Source organism: Salvelinus alpinus, chromosome 28, assembly GCF_045679555.1.
Source record: "Salvelinus alpinus chromosome 28, SLU_Salpinus.1, whole genome shotgun sequence".
Lineage (NCBI taxonomy): Eukaryota > Metazoa > Chordata > Actinopteri > Salmoniformes > Salmonidae > Salvelinus > Salvelinus alpinus.
In genome coordinates this window covers 12,338,899-12,356,995 of record NC_092113.1, presented here as the reverse complement: position 1 = coordinate 12,356,995, position 18,097 = coordinate 12,338,899, and the positions used below count along the sequence as shown (strand labels likewise).

The window sequence follows — 18,097 nt, the reverse complement described above, 5'->3', positions numbered from 1 at the left end:
TGGAATGTGTATTTGTTTATATGACAGAGTACTAGGGCCACACTGAAGAAAAAGGATAAAGTCATAAATTTATGAGGCTGGTTCTTTCTGCAGAAAAGCTACATATTGTTTTTACAGTTTTGATACTTATGACAATGTGATACTTAATATTCTGGCACATCAGCATGTCTTTGTTTATGAAACCATACTGAAGTACAATTTCACCAAATGCCCCACATCTGTCATTTTAACAACTGTCCTCCTTTAAAACAACTGGTTACAATATTATGACTTGTGTTTTTTTCCCCTCTGTGGCCCTAATATTCTATCATTTTATATATAGCCTTATAGTCTATGGGAAACTGTAAATTATCTAATGATAGCAACATCATCTAAAAATCATTTTTTATCCAAAATCATTGAAATTAATGATCACAAACGTTTAAATAATAACAGTGGGTCTAGTTATATGTGATAACAATGTATAGTGAGCAGTGAAATAACTATTGGTTTCCATTTGTGGTGACTGCTGACTGACATTAGGGATGAGATTAAATAGATCCTGGAATTTAGCCTGGTCTGGAGCAGGCTAGCTCCACAGAATAAATCTCCATGGTAATTTATACCATAACATATCCTCCTGCCCCCTATCCATCTTTAGTGCAACCGGATTACGGATCAATTGAGCCAGGATCACCAAGATATCCTGACTTAATCCCTTATCCTAGTTTTGTGCAACAGGCCCCTGGGCATGAACCAGGTGCCTTGTTCAAAGCCCAAAGCTAAATCGGCTCAAAACAAAAGTTACGTTACCTAGGATAGATTTTAAGCATGTGGAGTAATGAGTAAGTTTCTGTGTTTTCACATGCAAAGAGAATGCTTTTCATAAAAACGCTTTGATGAAAACGAGTTCGAAAAGTATAACATATTTTATGGAAATTAGATGTATGTTTCTGGACGATGCACCATGCTGCCTTGTTGACAACATGACTGAGAGTTGCAGATTACTGTTAAATTTGAGAAGGGCACCTCTCCCTCACCGCTTTTGCCCGTTCACGTCACGGTCCATAGACCGGTGCACCCCATATTGCGGAAGTTCAGCGTTACAGCGTGATTAAAATGTAAAGGCAATGTTCCTTCATTAGCGGAAACTACATTCACGGTAAACGCTGCATTTGTCAGCTCAACCGTAAATTACTTTTACAATTGTATTTCACAATCTAACACTTGAGCGATAAAGATTGAATAGAGCCCTATATGTTACAAATTCTGTCTAGGTGGCTAGGCAGCAAATGTTAGCTAGGCTAATGGTTAGGGTTAAGTTTAGAAGTTAAGTTAAAGGGTTCTGGTTAGGTGAAGTGTTAGCTAAAATAGTTAAGGTTAGAGGAAGAGTTAGCCAAATGGGTTAAAGTTAGGGTTAGCTAAGTAGCAAGTAGTTGAAAAGTTGCTCATGATGAGTTTCGAACTCGCAACCTTTCGGTTGCTAGATGTTCATGTTATACGCCCACCCTACTTTCGTTTCTGCCTGAAGTAACCATCTGTTTTATCTAACCACATTAAACGTAACATATACTAGTTTGAGTGTCCCGGATTTAAATTTGCCATGTCATATGAAACCAGGCTGGCAAAAATATGGGCGAATACAGAGGAGTTGGCTTAGATCCGTGGTATTCAAAGTCGGGGCCGCGACGTTGCAGGAAACTGGAGTCGGGTCTCCAAAGCATTAAGAGTGCAGATTATTGCATGAGCCAATACACACACGTTTTCAAGAAAGATGATTTGAAAAATACAATGTATGTTATGAAAATACAATGTATGTTATGAAAATGTTATGAATTGAAGGTTATTTGTTGGAGTACAAATCGAAATGTAAGGATTTTAGGTTGTGTCATGAGATTTGGGGTGGGTGGGGTCTTTTTTTTGACCTGGCTGAAAAAGTTTGAATTCCACAGGCTTAGATTGTTGACAACAAATTAACTATTAACTATATAAAACATAAATACATTTGCACAATGAGCACTTGTCTCTCAAATACATTGTTACCTTTGTTGGTTAGCTAGCTAGAGCATTTTTGCCATATTAGCACGGACGTGACATTAGTCAAAACACCTCAAAAGAAGACATGGTATCAATAACAAGATTTATGTGTATTATTTTTGTTTATATACAGAACAAGATAAAACTAGCTGAATGGAGCTGCCTCCCAGGCGTGAACTCTGTCTGACTGCGAAGTTGGCTCAAAATTAAGGGGACTTAATTAAGCACGTGTAGTTATGAGTACGATTCTGTGTTTTCCCATGCAAAAGTGATTGCTTTTGATATACACGCTTTATCTACCTTGCCAATAAAACCTTGTTTGAAAATTGAAACATAGTCTATATTTTATCGTAAAGGGATTGTAGCTTGTATTTTTTTGGGACGATGCACCATGTTGCATTGTTGACAACATGACTGACGCAGATTTCTGTTCATTTGAGAAAGCGCTCTTCCCTCGTTCACATCACGGGCCATAGACCAGCGCCCCGCAGTTCAGCATAATCGAATCCGCCCAATGTTGCTCGCAATCGGCACACGGCCTTTTGCCCCATTGAAGCGCGCGCATTGTTTTTGTGACGTGATCACATCAGTCGTCTATAGGTCCGTCGAAGAAAGTTTCTGGTTAGAAATGTGGCTTGGTTAGTATATTTCCAAGAAATAGTTAGGCTACGTACAGTAATTCCCTTGATCGCGGGTGATCAACTTCGAAGAAAGAAAACACTTTGGAATGTATCGTCAGCATGCAAAGGTAAGGGCGTCTATTTTCCACCCATTGTATCATATTGTCTTCATTTTTACAAACCGTTGTTTTTATCAGTTCAGTACCTTTGATTCATACTTCGCGTAGTAGTAGGCTATAGTCTGAATATTAGAGCGATAATGTTATGGGTTAATCTATTTGTTTGCAGAACACGCCTGTGTAGCCAGCGTGATAGCTGGGCTAAGTATCTAATTTAGTAGAATGTGGCGTCTGTACACATTACTACCCTAGACATTACCTCACTCATCGACATATGCATTTTGTGGGCTATCAATGCACTGGAATGTGACTGTGCTGAAATACTTCGTAATGTCATCACACTTCCATTCGTCTACTTCTCAACTTCAACAGGGCACTGCATGCATGTGTTAGCTACTTCTGTTCTAACTTCTACACATCTTTAGAAATACATACACGTTGTAATGGATACAGAACTTCACAAGTTGACAAATCAATGCTACCTCAAATGTCTGCCAAAATGTAATTCTGTAAAAAACAGAACAAATCGAATACAGTTGCAAAGGAGATTTAACTTTTTCGTTGCTTAGGTCGACTTGTCACTCTCTCACTTTTTTTTTATTTCCACAAACGTGGGCACTGTTATTTAACATTTTCCAATGGGCTGTCAATAGAGTTCTGAACATTTTAAGCTGCTGAGAGTAGGCACCTGGAATGGTATTCTGAAATTGCTACAAGGCTTTTAAAGTTATTCCAAGTATTTTCCTTATGTCATTGTGGCGCAGTTTTGTGCACGTTTGGGTTACACAACTGTGTACAACCAGCCAGATGTATGAGGCTAGGTTACATATTGACTGTTCAAGAAAATGTCCCCCTAAAAAAATAACAGCTGTTATTTTGAAATTACTTTTAGGCCTAGTTGTACAGGGTGGGGTGGGGTTTTGGTCATACCACACATTCTTCAGTGTGCTAGTAATTCTATATCAGTTGTTCCTTGATCTCTCTTTCGCTCTCTCTCTCTTAGCAAGTCCAGACATGCACACAAAAGTATTATTTTGCTGGCCCTAGCAATTTGTAATCTGTCAGATTGAGGGTATCAAGGCATGCATAGGGTAATGTGGGGTAACTACCCCCCCCCCCCCCATAAGAACAATGTCCAATTGCTGACACAAAGCAAAGTTTGGTAATGTGGATGATTCATTAACTCTTAAAAGCTCAAGCCTGGGTAAATTTATTTTAATCAAAGAAATACAATATTTAACAAAATGGCTTTGGACATCTCACTATTAATGTCCTCACCATGATGCGGTTTTGATGTAAAGTCCCTCTTTTAATTTTCCCGCAAATCATGTCTAAATCGTTCTAAAGTACAGTACCAGTCAAAAGGTTGGACACGTCTACTCATTCAAGGGTTTTTCTTTATTTGTACAATTTTCTACATTGTAGAATCATAGTGAAGATATCAAATCTATGACATAACACATATGGAATCATGTGTTAAACAAAAAAGTGTTAAACAATTCAAATTCTATTTTATATTTGAGATTTTTCAAATAGCCACTCTTTTCCTTGATGACAGCTTTGCACACTCTATGCATTCTCTCAACCAGGTTCATGAGGTAGTCACCTGGAATGCATTTCAATGAACAGGTGTACCTTCTTAAATTAATTTGTGGAATTTCTTTCCTTAATGCGTTTGAGCCGATCAGTTGTGTTGTGACAAGGTAGGGATGGTATACAGAAGATGGCCCTATTTGGTAAAAGATCAAGTCCATATTATGGCAAGATCAAGTCCATATTATGGCAAGAACAGCTCAAATCAGCAAAGAGAAATGACAGTCCATCATTACTTTAAGACATGAAGGTCAGTCATTACAGAAAATGTCAAGAACTTTAAACGTTTCTTCAACTGCAGTTGCAAAAACCATCAAGCGCTATGATGAAACTGGTTCTCATAAGGACCGCCACAGGAATGGAAGACCCAGAGTTACCTCTGCTGCAGAGGATAAGTTCATTAGATTTACCAGCCTCAGAAATTGCAGCCCAAATAAATGCTTCAGAGTTCAAGTAACAGACACATCTCAACATCAACTGTTCAGAGGAGATTGTGTGAATCAGGCCTTCATGGTCGAATTGCTGCAAAAAAAACACAACTAAAGGACACCAATAAGAAGAAGAGACTTGCTTGGGCCAAGAAACACAAGTAATGGACGTTTAGACCAGTGGAAATCTGTCCTTTGTCTGACGAGTCCAAATTTGAGATTTTTGGTTCCAACCGCCGTGTCTTTGTGAGATGCGGTGTGGGTGAAAGGATGATCTCTGCATGTGTATTTCCCACCGTAAAGAATGGAGGAGTAGGTATTATGGTGTGGGGGTGCTTTACTGGTGAAACTGTCTGACTTATTTAGAATTCAAGGCACACTTAACCAGCATGGCTACCACAGCATTCTGCAGCAATCCGCCATCCCATCTGGCTTGTGCTTAGTGGGACTATCATTTGTTTTTCGACAGGACAATGACCCAACACAGCCTGGAGTTATTTCTACCAAGAAGGAGAGTGCTGGAGTGCAGCATCAGATGACCTGGCCTCTACAATCCACCGACCTCAACCAAATTGAGATGGTTTGGGATGAGTTGAACCACAGTGATGGAAAAGCAGCCAACAAGTGCTCAGCATATGTGGGAACTCCTTCAAGACTGTTGGATAAGCATTCCAGGTGAAGCTGGTTGAGAGAATGCCAAGAGTGTGCAAAGCTGTCAAGGAAAGGGGTGGCTATTTGAATAGCACCCTTTATAACAACAAAAACTGCTTGCTGTGGTTACCTGAAAGGTGGCAGGCCATATTTGTGATTTAAAGAAATGCTTTGCTATTGTCTTTCAAGTGAACTCATGGCTAGATGGCTTGCCGAGGGCTTATAGCAGTCCTCTGAATGGGGGCTACCCGGAAGAGATGCAAATCACGTCTTGAATTGTAAAACGCCACTCGCCTGCTGGCGGTTAGGCCTGTAAAATGAATAACTGCTGATTTATAACCGTTAAGGACTTAGCAGTTAGTTAACCATACTGTAACTGAGACAGGTAATTGTCATGGGGGTAAATGTATTTTCTAATCTGGTGATTCGGGTTGCAAAATGCATGTCTGGTTTTATGAGTAACCGTTCTTGCTCTCGTAAAGATAGACACACAGGAGCACCCATATCCAGGCAATACCGTGGGAAGGTCAAATATAAGGGGGAAGACTGGGAAAGACAATGTAACATCCATTACATTTTTTTGGAAACGTTTTTGTAAAACATGCACCTTCCATCGGATCATCTTGAAACATTCTCTGTAAATCTAACTTTAATCAAGGTTTTACATGGTCTAGTATTGGTTTCCCTCTTCATTGTCAGTATCCTTTTTCAGCGTTATGACATCATAACAGTTGTGATGGATAATAATGTATCATATCTTAGCTTCAGAAGATTGTGAATTCACTACATTTTGTGTGCTTGTTCTGGGATGTTCTTCAAACTTTTCAGAAACATTTTATATCTTAAATGATGTATTCTAAGATTCTCTTGGAAAATATATTCTGAAATGCATTTGTCGTACATGGCAGTTCTATTTTTGATAGAAAGATGAGAAGAGTGTTTATCAGCAGTCTGAATAGTCCTGGAGTGTTTATTTTTATGAAAGCCACTCAAAATATACTGACTTCATCCCGTTTCCAGAAAAGTGACATTCCAAATAAAATCCCTGTAAAACGGCTTTGAATGGCATTTCTTAATTCTACTGAACAACTTGACATTGTGCAAGATGTTCCTGTACCTAGGAGTCTGTGCTGTTAAATCTTGCCATAAAACACACCTTATTATTATAAAGTCTGCATAAGGGAGTTTTCCAACTCCGTGTAAGTGTTGGCTCAATGGCAAGTAGGTGCTAATGTTCACAGGAGACAGAAGCTGCTGGCAGTCGCATCATCTTAAACAAAGGAAAGGCATATTGCCCACCCAACTCTAGCTGTAGGATCTATTGATAGAGAAGCCTATTCAAATGCAAGGGAATAGTGAAATGGTGAGGTGTAGGGCAAGTGTGTGCTTTTTTTCTCTCACCGATTTGTTTTAAATTGGACTATATTGAAGTTATTGGAACAATGATTCTCTATCCAAATTCCATCACAGTTTGAGTGCCATAATTTTCCCCATTTACTCTTATATTTGGATTTGTATTGAAATAATATTGTTAACTAGAGGTCGACCGATTATGATTTTTCAACGCCAATACCGATACCGATTTATTGGAGGTCAAAAAAGGCCGATACCGATTAATCGGACGATCTTTAAAATGTATTTGTAATAATGACAATTACAACAATACTGAATGAACACTTATTTTAACTTAATATAATACATCAATAAAATCAATTTAGCCTCAAATAAATAATGAAACATGTTCAATTTGGTTTAAATAATGCAAAAACAAAGTGTTGGAGAAGAAAGTAGAAGTGCAATATGTGCCATGTAAGAAAGCTAACGTTTAAGTTCCTTGCTCAGAACATGAGAACATATGAAAGCTGGTGGTTCCTTTTAATAACATGAGATTTCAATATTCCCAGGTATGAAGTTTTAGGTTGTAGTTATTATAGGACTATTTCTCTCTATACCATTTTGTATTTCATATACCTTTGACTATTGGATGTTCTTATAGGCACTTTAGTATTGTCAGTGTAACAGTATAGCTTCCGTCCCTCTCCTCGCTCCTACCTGGGCTCGAACGAGGAACACATCGACAACAGCCACCCTCGAAGCAGCGTTACCCATGCAGAGCAAGGGAACAACTACTCCAAGTCTCAGAGCGAGTGACGTTTGAAACGCTATTAGCACGCACCCCGCTAACTAGCTAGCCATTTCACATCGGTTACACCAGCCTAATCTCGGGAGTTGATGTGCTTGAATTCATAAACAGCAGAGCTGCTGGCAAAACGCACAAAGGTGCTGTTTGAATGAATGCTTACGAGCCTGCTGGTGACCACCATCGCTCAGTCAGACTGCTGTATCAAATCGTAGACTTAATTATAACATAATAACACACAGAAATACGAGCCTTAGGTCATTAATATGGTCGAATCCGGAAACTATCATCTCGAAAACAAAACATTTATTCTTTCAGTGAAATACGGAACCGTTCCGTATTTTATCTAACGGGTGGCATCCATCAGTCTAAATATTCCTGTTACATTGCACAACCTTCAATGTTATGTCATAATTACATAAAATTCTGGCAAATTAGTTCGCAATGAGCCAGGCGGCCCAAACTGTTGCATATACCTTGACTCTGCGTGCAATGAACGCAAGAGAAGTGACACAATTTCACCTGGTTAATATTGCCTGCTAACCTGGATTTCTTTTAGCTAAATATGCAGGTTTAAAAATATATACTTCTGTGTATTGATTTTAAGAAAGGCATCGATGTTTATGGTTAGGTACAGGTTGGAGCAACGGCAGTCCTTTTTCGCGAATGCGCACTGCATCGATTATATGCAACACAGGACACGCTAGATAAACTAGTAATATCATCAACCATGTGTAGTTATAACTAGTGATTATGATTGATTGATTGTTTTTTATAAGATAATTTTAATGCTAGCTAGCAACTTACCTTGGCTTCTTACTGCATTCGCGTAACAGGCGGGCTCCTCGTGAGGCAGGTGGTTAGAGCGTTGGACTAGTTAACCGTAAGGTTGCAAGATTGAATCCCTGAGCTGACAAGGTAACAATCTGTCGTTCTGCCCCTGAACAAGGCAGTTAACCCACCGTTCCTAGGCCGTCATTGTGTTCTTAACTGACTTGCCTAGTTAAATAAAGGTGTAAAAAAAAAAATCTGGCAAAATCGGCATCCACAATTACCGATTTCCGATTGTTATGAAAACTTGAAATCGGCCCTAATTTAACGGCCATTCCGATTAATCGGTCGACCTCTATTGTTAACCCCACATATTAACCTCTTTACTGTATCAGTGTTTTATTTGTGCCCTAATCAACTGTTTCTCTCCTCAGTCTTTGACCCCAGGTGTGAAGCAGCTAGCTGACCTAGCTGAACACTAGGTGGGCCTACGTTTTGGGGAAAATGCACTCCAGCGTTGAGGTGCCCCCAAACCCCCATGTTGCCAGCAACCACAACAACAGTCCCGGAAACTCGGGTTCCCAGTATGCCTTGTGTGCCCTGGGGGTGGGACTGGTGGCCCTGGGCATTGTCATGATCGTGTGGAGTGTGGTGCCCTCCGACATGGCCGGGAACAACAGCAGTGGCAATGGAGGAGGGAACCCGAAACCGGACACTAGGGGGAGGACTTCATCGGTGGCCTTTGTACTGGTCGGGGCTGGAGTGGCCATGCTCCTGCTGTCTCTGTGCCTGGGGATGAGGAACAAGCAGCGGGAGCAGCAGGTGCTCCTAGATGCCCAGACTCTGGGGGCAGGCAACGAAGCTGCCAGTGAGGACGACGGAGAGGCGTGAGTACTGTAGCTACTGAGTTAGTTTGTACGCTAATTAATGATCTCAGCAGGTTTGTTTGCTCAGGGTTCAGTGCAGGGGTGGGCAATCCCTTTATTACTTTACTAACCGTTTGACTGCTCCTAGATGTGTAACATTGCATGATGCACACCAGATGACGCCATCAGTGTTTCCGGATGATGTCATCAGAAACACTTATTTCTATATTTTTGACTACAAAAAATAGAAACTTGCCGTTCTCACATGTATTGATGTTTGTGGTGGTGCTGGAGATGAATATTGCCCTTTAACCTATGAGGGCTAACACATGTTCAGCTGATTCAACTACACGGAACAAAAATATAAATATAACATGTATAGTGTTCGTCCAATGTTTCATGAGCTGAAATAAAAGAGCCCAGAAATGTTCCATACACACAAGCTTATTTATAGTGCGTTCGGGAAATATTCAGATCCCTTCACTTTTCCACATTTTGTTACGTTACAGCCTTACTAAAATTGATTTAAATAGTTTTTCCCTCATCAATCTACACGCAACTCCATAATGAAAAAAAGCAAAACAGGTTTAAATGTTTTTTGCAAATATAAAATTCAAATCACATTTACATAAGTATTCAGACCCTTTACTCAGTACTTTGTTGAAGCACCTTTCGCAGCGATTACAGCCTCGAGTCTTCTTGGGTATGACGCCGCAAGCTTGTCACACCTGTATTTGGGGAGTTTCTCCCTTTCTCTGCAGATCGTCTCAAGCTCTGGCAGGTTGGATGGGTAGCGTTGCTGCAGAGCTATTTTTAGGTCTTTCCAGAGATGTTCGAACGGGTTCAAGTCCAGGCTCTGGCTGGGCCACTCAAGGACATTCAGAGACGTGTCCCGAAGCCACTTCTGCGTTGTCTTGGCTGTGTGCTTAGGGTCGTTGTCCTGTTGGAATGTGAACCTTCGCCCCAGTCTGAGGTCCGGAGAGCTCTGAAGCAGGTTTTCATCAAGGATCTCTCTGTACTTCATCTTTCCCTCGATCCTGGCTAGTCTCCCAGTCCCTGCTGCTGAAAAACATCCCCACAGCGTGATGCTGCCACCACCATGCGTCACCATAGGGATGGTTCCAGGTTTCTTCCAGACAAGACACTTGGCATTTAGACCAAAGTGTTCAATCTTGGTTTCATCAGACCAGAGAGTCTTGTTTCTCATGGTCTGAGAGTCTATAGGTGACACTTAGCAAACTCCAAGTAGGCTGTCATGTGCCTTTTACTGAGTTAGTGGCTTCTGTCTGGCCACTCTACCATAAAGGCCTGATTGGTGGAGTGCTGCAGAGATGATTGTCCTTCTCGAAGGTTCTGCCATCTCCACAGAGGAACTCTGAAGCTCTATCAGAGTGACCATCAGGTTCTTGGTCACCTCCCTGACCAAGGCCCTTCTCCCCCAATTTCTCAATTTTGCCAGGCGGCCAGCTCTAGGAGGAGTCTTGGTGGTTCCAAACTTCTTCCATTTAAAATAGATGGAGGACACTGTGTTCTTGGGGACCTTAATAAATGCTGCAGACATTTTTTGCTACCCTTCCCCAGATCTGTGCCTCGACACAATCCTGTCTCGGAGCTCTACGGACAATTCCTTCTACCTCATGGCTTGGTTTTTGCCCTGACATGCAGTGTCAACTGGGGGACCTTATATACACAGGCGCGTGCCTTTCCAAATCATGTCCAATCAATTGAATTTACCAAAGGTGGAGTCCAATCATCTGGAGGCTCCCGATGGGCGCAGCGGTCTAAGTCACTGCATCGCAGGGCTAGCTGTGTTCCTACAGATCATGGTTCGATACTGGGCTGTGTCGCAGCCGGCCGCGACCGGGATACCCATGAGGCGATGCACAATTGGCCCAGAGTTGTCCAGCTTTGGAGAGGGTTTGGCCGGTCAGGGATGTCCTTGTCCCATCGTGCTCCAGCGTCTCCAATGGTGTGCCGGGTGCTGACATGGTTGCCAGGTGTACAGTGTTTCCTCCAACACATTGGTGCAGCTTGGCGAGGTTATGTTTCGGGGGACGCACGGCTCTCGACCTTCGCCTCTCCCGAGTCCGTACGGGAGTTGCAGGGATGGGATAAGACTGTAACTATCAATTGGATATGAAGAAATTGGGGAGGAAAAAGTGGATAAAATAATAAGGCTGTAACAAAATGTGGAAAAATGGAAGGGGTCTGAATACTTTCCGATTGCACGGTCTCAAATTGTGTGCACAAATTTGTTTGCATCCCTGTACGTGAGCATTTCTCATTTGCCAAGAAGCTGATTAAACAGCATTAGCATTACACAGGTGCACCTTGTGCTGGGGACAATAAAAGACCACTAAATGTGCAGTTTTGTCACACAACACAATGCCACAGATGTCTCAAGTTTTGAGGGAGTGTATGCATGCTGACCGCAGGAATATCCACCAGAGCTGTTGCCAGATAATTTAATGTTAATTTCTCTACCATAAGCTGCCGCCAACATTGTTTTAAACAATTTGACAGTACGTCTAACCGGCTTTACAACCACAAGACCACGTGTATCCCACGCCAGCCTAGGACCTCCACATCCGGCTTCTTCACCTGCGGGATCGTCTGAGACCAGCCACCCTGACAGCTGATGAAACTGTGGGTTTGCATAACCTAAGAATTTCTGCTCAAACTGTCGGAAACCGTCTCAGGAAAGCTCATCTGCATGCTCGTCGTCCTCACCAGGGTCTTGACCTGACTGCAGTTCGGCATCAGTGTGCAAATGCTCACCTTCGATGGCCACTGGCATACTGGAGAAGTGTGCTCTTCACGGATGAATCCCAGTTTCAACTGTACCGGGTAGATGTAAAGAGTGCCCCCATTTCTATCTCCGTGCAATTTGAGATATCGTGACAAGATCCTGAGGCCCATTGTCGTGCCATTCATCCACCGCCATCACCAGTGCACGACCCCCATGTCGCAAGGATCTGGACACAATTCCTGGAAGCTGAAAATGTCCCAGCTCTTCCATGGCCTGCACACTCACCAGACATGTCACCCATTGAGCATGTTTTGGACGCTCTGGATCGCCGGGTACGATGGCGTGTTCCAGTTCCCGGCAATATCCAGCAACTTCCCACAGCCATTGAAGAGAAGTGGGACAACACGCCACAATTAACAGCCTGATCAACTCTATGTGAAGGAGATGTCGCGCTGCATGAGGCAAATGGTGGTCACACCAGATACTGACTGATTTTCTGATCCATGCCTCTACCTTTTTTTTAAGGTATCTGTGACCAACAGATGCATATCTGTATTCCCAGTTATGTGAAATCCATAGATTAGGGCCTGATGAATTTATTTAAATTGATTCATATCCTTATGAATTGTAACTCAGTAAATTCTTTGAAATTGTTGCATGTTTTGTTTGTTTGTTCACTGTGGTTAGTTGTTTCGTTTGATCATGTGAATGGCTTTGCTTTGGCTGGAGCAAAATCCTGCACCGACACTGGTCCTTTGCTATTAACATTGGTTACCCATGTTTTAGTGCTTCTTTAAGTAACTTTTAAGTTCAAGCCCCATTACATAAACAGGGCACCTGTTGCAATAAAGCAATGTAAAACCATCAGGACTGTATTTATCAGGACACCCGGCATAGCCTAGAGTACACCCAGCATAGCCTAGAGTACACCCGGCATAGCCTAGAGTACACCCGGCATAGCCTAGAGTACACCCGGCATAGCCTAGAGTACACCCGGCATAGCCTAGAGTACACCCGGCATAGCCTAGAGTACACCCGGCATAGCCTAGAGTACACACGGAATCAACAATATAGAAACGAACACAGTCCATTCTGAAAGCGCATAGTTACTCATGTCTGTCTGTGTGTTTCTGTATGAATGTCCACAGGGCAGAGGAGCGATCCCAGAGGTACACTGTGCCCAGCTACGAGGAGGTGGTAGGCAGCGGCGAGTACCCCATACGCCAGAGCAACTTGCGCCACAGCTCCTCCCAGCTGCCCTCCTACGACGACCTGGTGGACGGTGTGCAGATTGAGCTGGAAGGGTCAGATGTCACCCAGACGTCACCCGCTTCCGCTAACCCTGCCTCCTCTGCTGTGCCTAACCGCCGCCCTGGGCGAACGGGCCTCAAGCTCCTTCCCCTTAAGATCCGGAGGATTAAATCGGAGAAGCTCTTTATGAATAACACGGTTAACTCTCAGCCACCGGGAGGGATCTCTATTGAGCCGCTCACTCCGCCACCAATGTATGAGGACAAAGCACCCCAGCTCTGAGACTTGGCACCTTCTAGGTTTCAAAGCAGGTTACTGAAGCCGCTGCGTCCCACTAGGCGTGGATTGGTTGTGCAGTGCTACTATAGATGTGATCAGATGGCCCTTGTCATGCATCTGTGGTTAAATCATCTCAATGGCACTTGTCATGCCTACCTGGCTGAGGACTTTTCTTTAGACCTGCAACTCAAGGGCAGGGAGCACTTCCATATGTGAGGCCCTGGCATTTGAGTAGATCTTTGGGGCAACTAATGTTGCTGGACAGAGGGAACACTTGGACAGAGAGTACATCCAATTTCCGACTGATTACAAGGACATTGAAGCTTACAAGGACATTGAAGCTCGGTTCAAAGGATCAATATTATTGGGGGAAATACTCGGTGTGTCTTTGATGCCTTTTATTCCTTTACAACGAGTACTTACTCTGGTCCAAATCTCCTTTTGTATGCAGTTGACCATATTTTATTTTCGTCTGTCTGATATATTATTTCAAGTTCCGTCTTCATCCTCAGTCCAGTCAGCCACGTGTTATAGATGTATTATTCATGTCTGTGTTTTTGTATTCTGTACAGCTACTTAGACAGCTGCTCCTCACATTTTGGGAGAAGTGCTATTTGGCGACTGAATCAATGGCCGCCTTGCTCAGACAGACAGTGTTTGTGTGTTGCTGCCTGTGTTGCTCGTCAATAGAGGACAATTGCGAGAGACCGAGGCTCATGGGTAGTTAGAAGCCTTTACCCTGTAGCCATGGTGAAATGGGGTTGGGCTCTGAAGGCAGTAGTGTAGTCCAGCTCTTTTCCTTGACTTTTTTTTCTTCTGCTCAATAGAGGAGAACACAAGGGGGACTTTCTCTGAGCAGCTGGGATAATGGCACCCATTGCTCACTCACTCATCACTCTTGAACTATTCTTCACTAGCTCCTTGACTGGCAGCACTTTCATTAGGAGTATTCAGAGAATGAACTTCTGGTGTCCATGGTTTGACCCCGTTTTGTTTAGTGGAGCGAAAATACATCAGTACCTATCTCTCTAGCCTGTTTGTTTTATGCTTATGAGAGTATGGAAATTAGCGAGTCCATGAAGTTTTTGGAAGTTAAGAATGTTATTTTCTTATCATACGGATGCTATTTTCTGATGTCATGTTGATGAACCTGTTCAACAACTATTCACTACTTTTTAGATGGGAACACAAACTGTACACAATAGTAGCCTTTTTTGTGTAAGTGAACACTTAATAAACTAGCAAATGTATACCTATGCACACAGAACAAGAATAGGCTTTTTTTAATTAGAATTGAATTGTTGAATTACTATGCTAAACAAAAATATAAATGCAACATGTAAAGTGTTGGTCCCATGTTTCATGACCTGAAACGCAAGATCCCAGAAATGTTCCATATGCACAAAAAGCATATTTCTCTCATTTTCTGAACAAATTTGTTTACATTCCTGCGTTTCTCCTTTGCCAAGATAATCCATCCACCTGACAGATGTGGCATATCAAGAAGATGATTAAACAGCATAGTTATTACACAGGTGCACGAAATAAAAGGCCACTCTAAAATGTGCCACACAACACAATGCCTTAGATGTTACATTTTGAAGGAGCGTGCAATTATCATGCTGCCTGCAGGAATGTCCTTTAGAACTGTTGCCAGAATTTAAATGTTCATTTCTATACCATAAGCCGCCTCCAATGTCGTTTTAGATAACTGGCCTCACAACCGCAGACTACATGTAATCACGCCAGCCCAGGAGCTCCACATCTGTGCTGAAGAGTATTTCTGTCTTTAATAAATCCCTTTTGTGGGGAAAAACTCATTTTGATTGGCTGGGCCTAGCTCCCAAATGGGTGGGCCTATGCTCTCCCAGGCTCACCCATGGCTGCGCCCCTGCCCAGTCGTGAAATCCGTAGATTAGGGCCTAATGAATTTATTTCAATTAACTGATTTCCTTGTTAGAACTGTAACTCAGTAAAATATCTGAAATTGTTACGTTTTTATATTTTTGTTCAGTACAGTTTATACATGTAAAATAGCATGCACATCATCTACATTTTAGTTTTATACATTGATTTTGTACAATATTGTTGACGGTATTTGTAGTTGTGATGCCTAGGCAGTGCTGTGTGTGTGGGGGCGACCAGTTTTGGCTGTGAGGAATCCGTGGCTTCATACCATGTTCTGTACTTATGGGGACACTGCACTCTAAAATGAAAGTTTGTCAGACGCTTTCAAACCTCAAAAGAAGCATTATGTTAAGCAACGTACACATCCCATTCCATTGGTTTTGTAGATCCAATGATAATGTCACAACCCCAAATAAATGATAACAATGAGCACCAGAGATGCTTATCTGTTTATGAATGAAAAATTGTGCCCATAGTTCTCATCTTTTCCATTCATAAACAGATCAGCATCGAGATAAGCACCATGGTGTCCATCTTTTCCATTCATTTGGGATTGAGGAATACAGCTGTATCTATACAATCAATGGTGTTGGACATGGATCCACCTTCACATTGGACTTCTTTTGAGGTATAAAAACATCTAACAAACTTAGATTTTGGAGTGTATTGTCCTTTTAAGAATATTCTTATGTGGAACAGAAACATTGTTCATGAGTTCAATGGACTTTTCTCTCAACCAGCTGTATGTATAACATTTATTCACATCATTTCAAATACTTAGCATTATTTGTAAACTATTTGATTGGCTTGTATGACTAAATTTCCTTTTGTATGTATTGTGAAAGTATGTATTTGTATGAGGAGTTCTGTCTGTTTATGTTGACTTCGACGAGTTCAGAACAATGCATTATTGTGTACAGTAAAGGAGTTGAGTATGAATAATGTAAAAAATAAATTCAAACTATTCCGACCACACAGTTTTATTGCAAATAGGTCCTGTGACGACTTACTGGTTTTCAGCAACCACACTAACGTGTTTCTGGGAAATCATTAACCGTGGCAGTACCTTACTTCCTGTAGTATACAGTTCCTTTGGGAAATATTCAGACCACTTCACTTTTTCACATTTTGTTACGTTACAGCCTTATTCTAAAATGGATTAAAAAATGTTTTTCCTCATCAATCTACACACAATATACCCCATAGCGACAAAGTCAAAACAGGTTTTTAGAAATGTATTAAAAATAAATACTTTATGTAAGTACTCAGACCCTTTGCTATGAGACTCAAAATTGAGCTCAGGTGCATCCTGTTTCCATTGATCATCATTGAGATGTTTCTACAACTTGATTGGAGTCCACCTGTAGAAAATATGATTGATTGGACATGATTTGGAAAGGCACACACCTGTCTATATAAGGTCCCACAGTTGACACTGCATGTCAGAGAAAAGCCATGAGGTCGAAGGAATTGTCCATAGAGCTCCGAGACAGGATTGTGTCGAGGTACCCTTCCCCAGATCTGTACCAACACATTTCTGCAGCATTGAAGGTTCCTTAAGAACACAGTCACCTCCATCATTCTTAAATGGAAGAAGTTTGGAACCACCAAGACTCTTCCTAGAGCTGGCTGCCCCCGGCCAAACTGAGCAATCAGGGGAGAAGTGCCTTGGTCAGGGAGGTGACCAAGAACCCGATGGTCACTCTTATAGAGCTCCAGAGTTCCTCTGTGGAGATGGGAGAACATTCCAGAAGGACAACCACCTCTGCAGCACTACCAATCAGGCCTTTATGGTAGAGTGGCTAAACAGAAACCACTCCTCAATAAAAGGCACATGACAGCCAGCTTGGAGTTTGCCAAAAGGCACCTAAAGACTCCCAGACCATGAGAAACAAGATTCTCTGGTCTGATGAAACATGTGTCACGTCTGGAGGAAAACTGGCACCATCCCTATGGTGAAGCATGAAGCACACAGCCTCGACATCGCAGGAGTGACTTCGAGACTCAATGTCCTCGAGTGGCCCAGCCAAAGCCTGGACTTGAACCCGATCGAACATCTCTGGAGAGACCTGAAAACAGCTGTGCAGCATCGCTCCCCAACCAACCTGACAGAGCTTGAGAGGATCTGCAGAGAAGAAGACTCTCCAAATACAGGTGTGCCAAGCTTGTAGCATCATACCAAAGAATACTCGGGGCTGCCAAAAGTGCCTCAACAAAGTACTGAGTAAAGGGTCTGAATACTTTTGTAAATGTCATATTTCAGTTTTACATTTTTTATAAATTTGCTAAAATGTTTAGAAACCTGGTTTTGCTCTCTCATTATGGGGTATTGTGTGTAGATTGATGAAGGGAAAACACAATTTTATCATTTTTAGAATAAGGCTGTAACGTAACAAAATGTGGAAAAAGTCAAAGTGTCTCAATACTTTCCTAATGCACTGTATACAGTATGGTTGAGATATTGTAGGTGATATAGTGCCTTCAGAAAGTATTCACACTCCTTGACTCTTTTCACATTTTGTTTGTTACAGCCTGAATTTGAAATGGGTGAAATTAAAAAAGTATCACTGGCCTACACACAATATCCCATAATGTCTAAAAACATTATTCCTTTTTGACATTTTTACAAATTAATTAAAAATGAAAAGCTGAAATGTCTGGGGTCAAGTATTCAACTCTTTTTGTTATGGCAAGCTTAAATTCATT

At 41.9% G+C, this 18,097-nt stretch overlaps 1 protein-coding gene across 1 annotated transcript; it reads left to right on the top strand.

Annotated features, from left to right (window-relative positions):
• The first annotated feature begins 2,454 nt into the window (after positions 1-2,454).
• Positions 2,455-16,361, top strand: LOC139557190 (transmembrane protein 51-like). The gene is made up of 3 exons (XM_071371657.1): positions 2,455-2,764; positions 8,773-9,225; positions 13,102-16,361. The coding sequence occupies exons 2-3, from the start codon at positions 8,843-8,845 to the stop codon at positions 13,484-13,486; spliced, it is 768 nt and encodes a 255-aa protein (XP_071227758.1). The 5' UTR covers positions 2,455-2,764; positions 8,773-8,842; the 3' UTR covers positions 13,487-16,361.
• The last annotated feature ends 1,736 nt before the right edge of the window (positions 16,362-18,097 follow it).

Bases quoted from the DNA above. Each gene is read 5' to 3' on its own strand.
- LOC139557190 (XM_071371657.1), top strand. From the start codon at position 8,843: ATGCACTCCAGCGTTGAGGTGCCCCCAAACCCCCATGTTGCCAGCAAC. The intron at 9,226-13,101 runs GTGAGTACTGTA...GAATGTCCACAG, and splicing joins AGTGAGGACGACGGAGAGGC to GGCAGAGGAGCGATCCCAGA.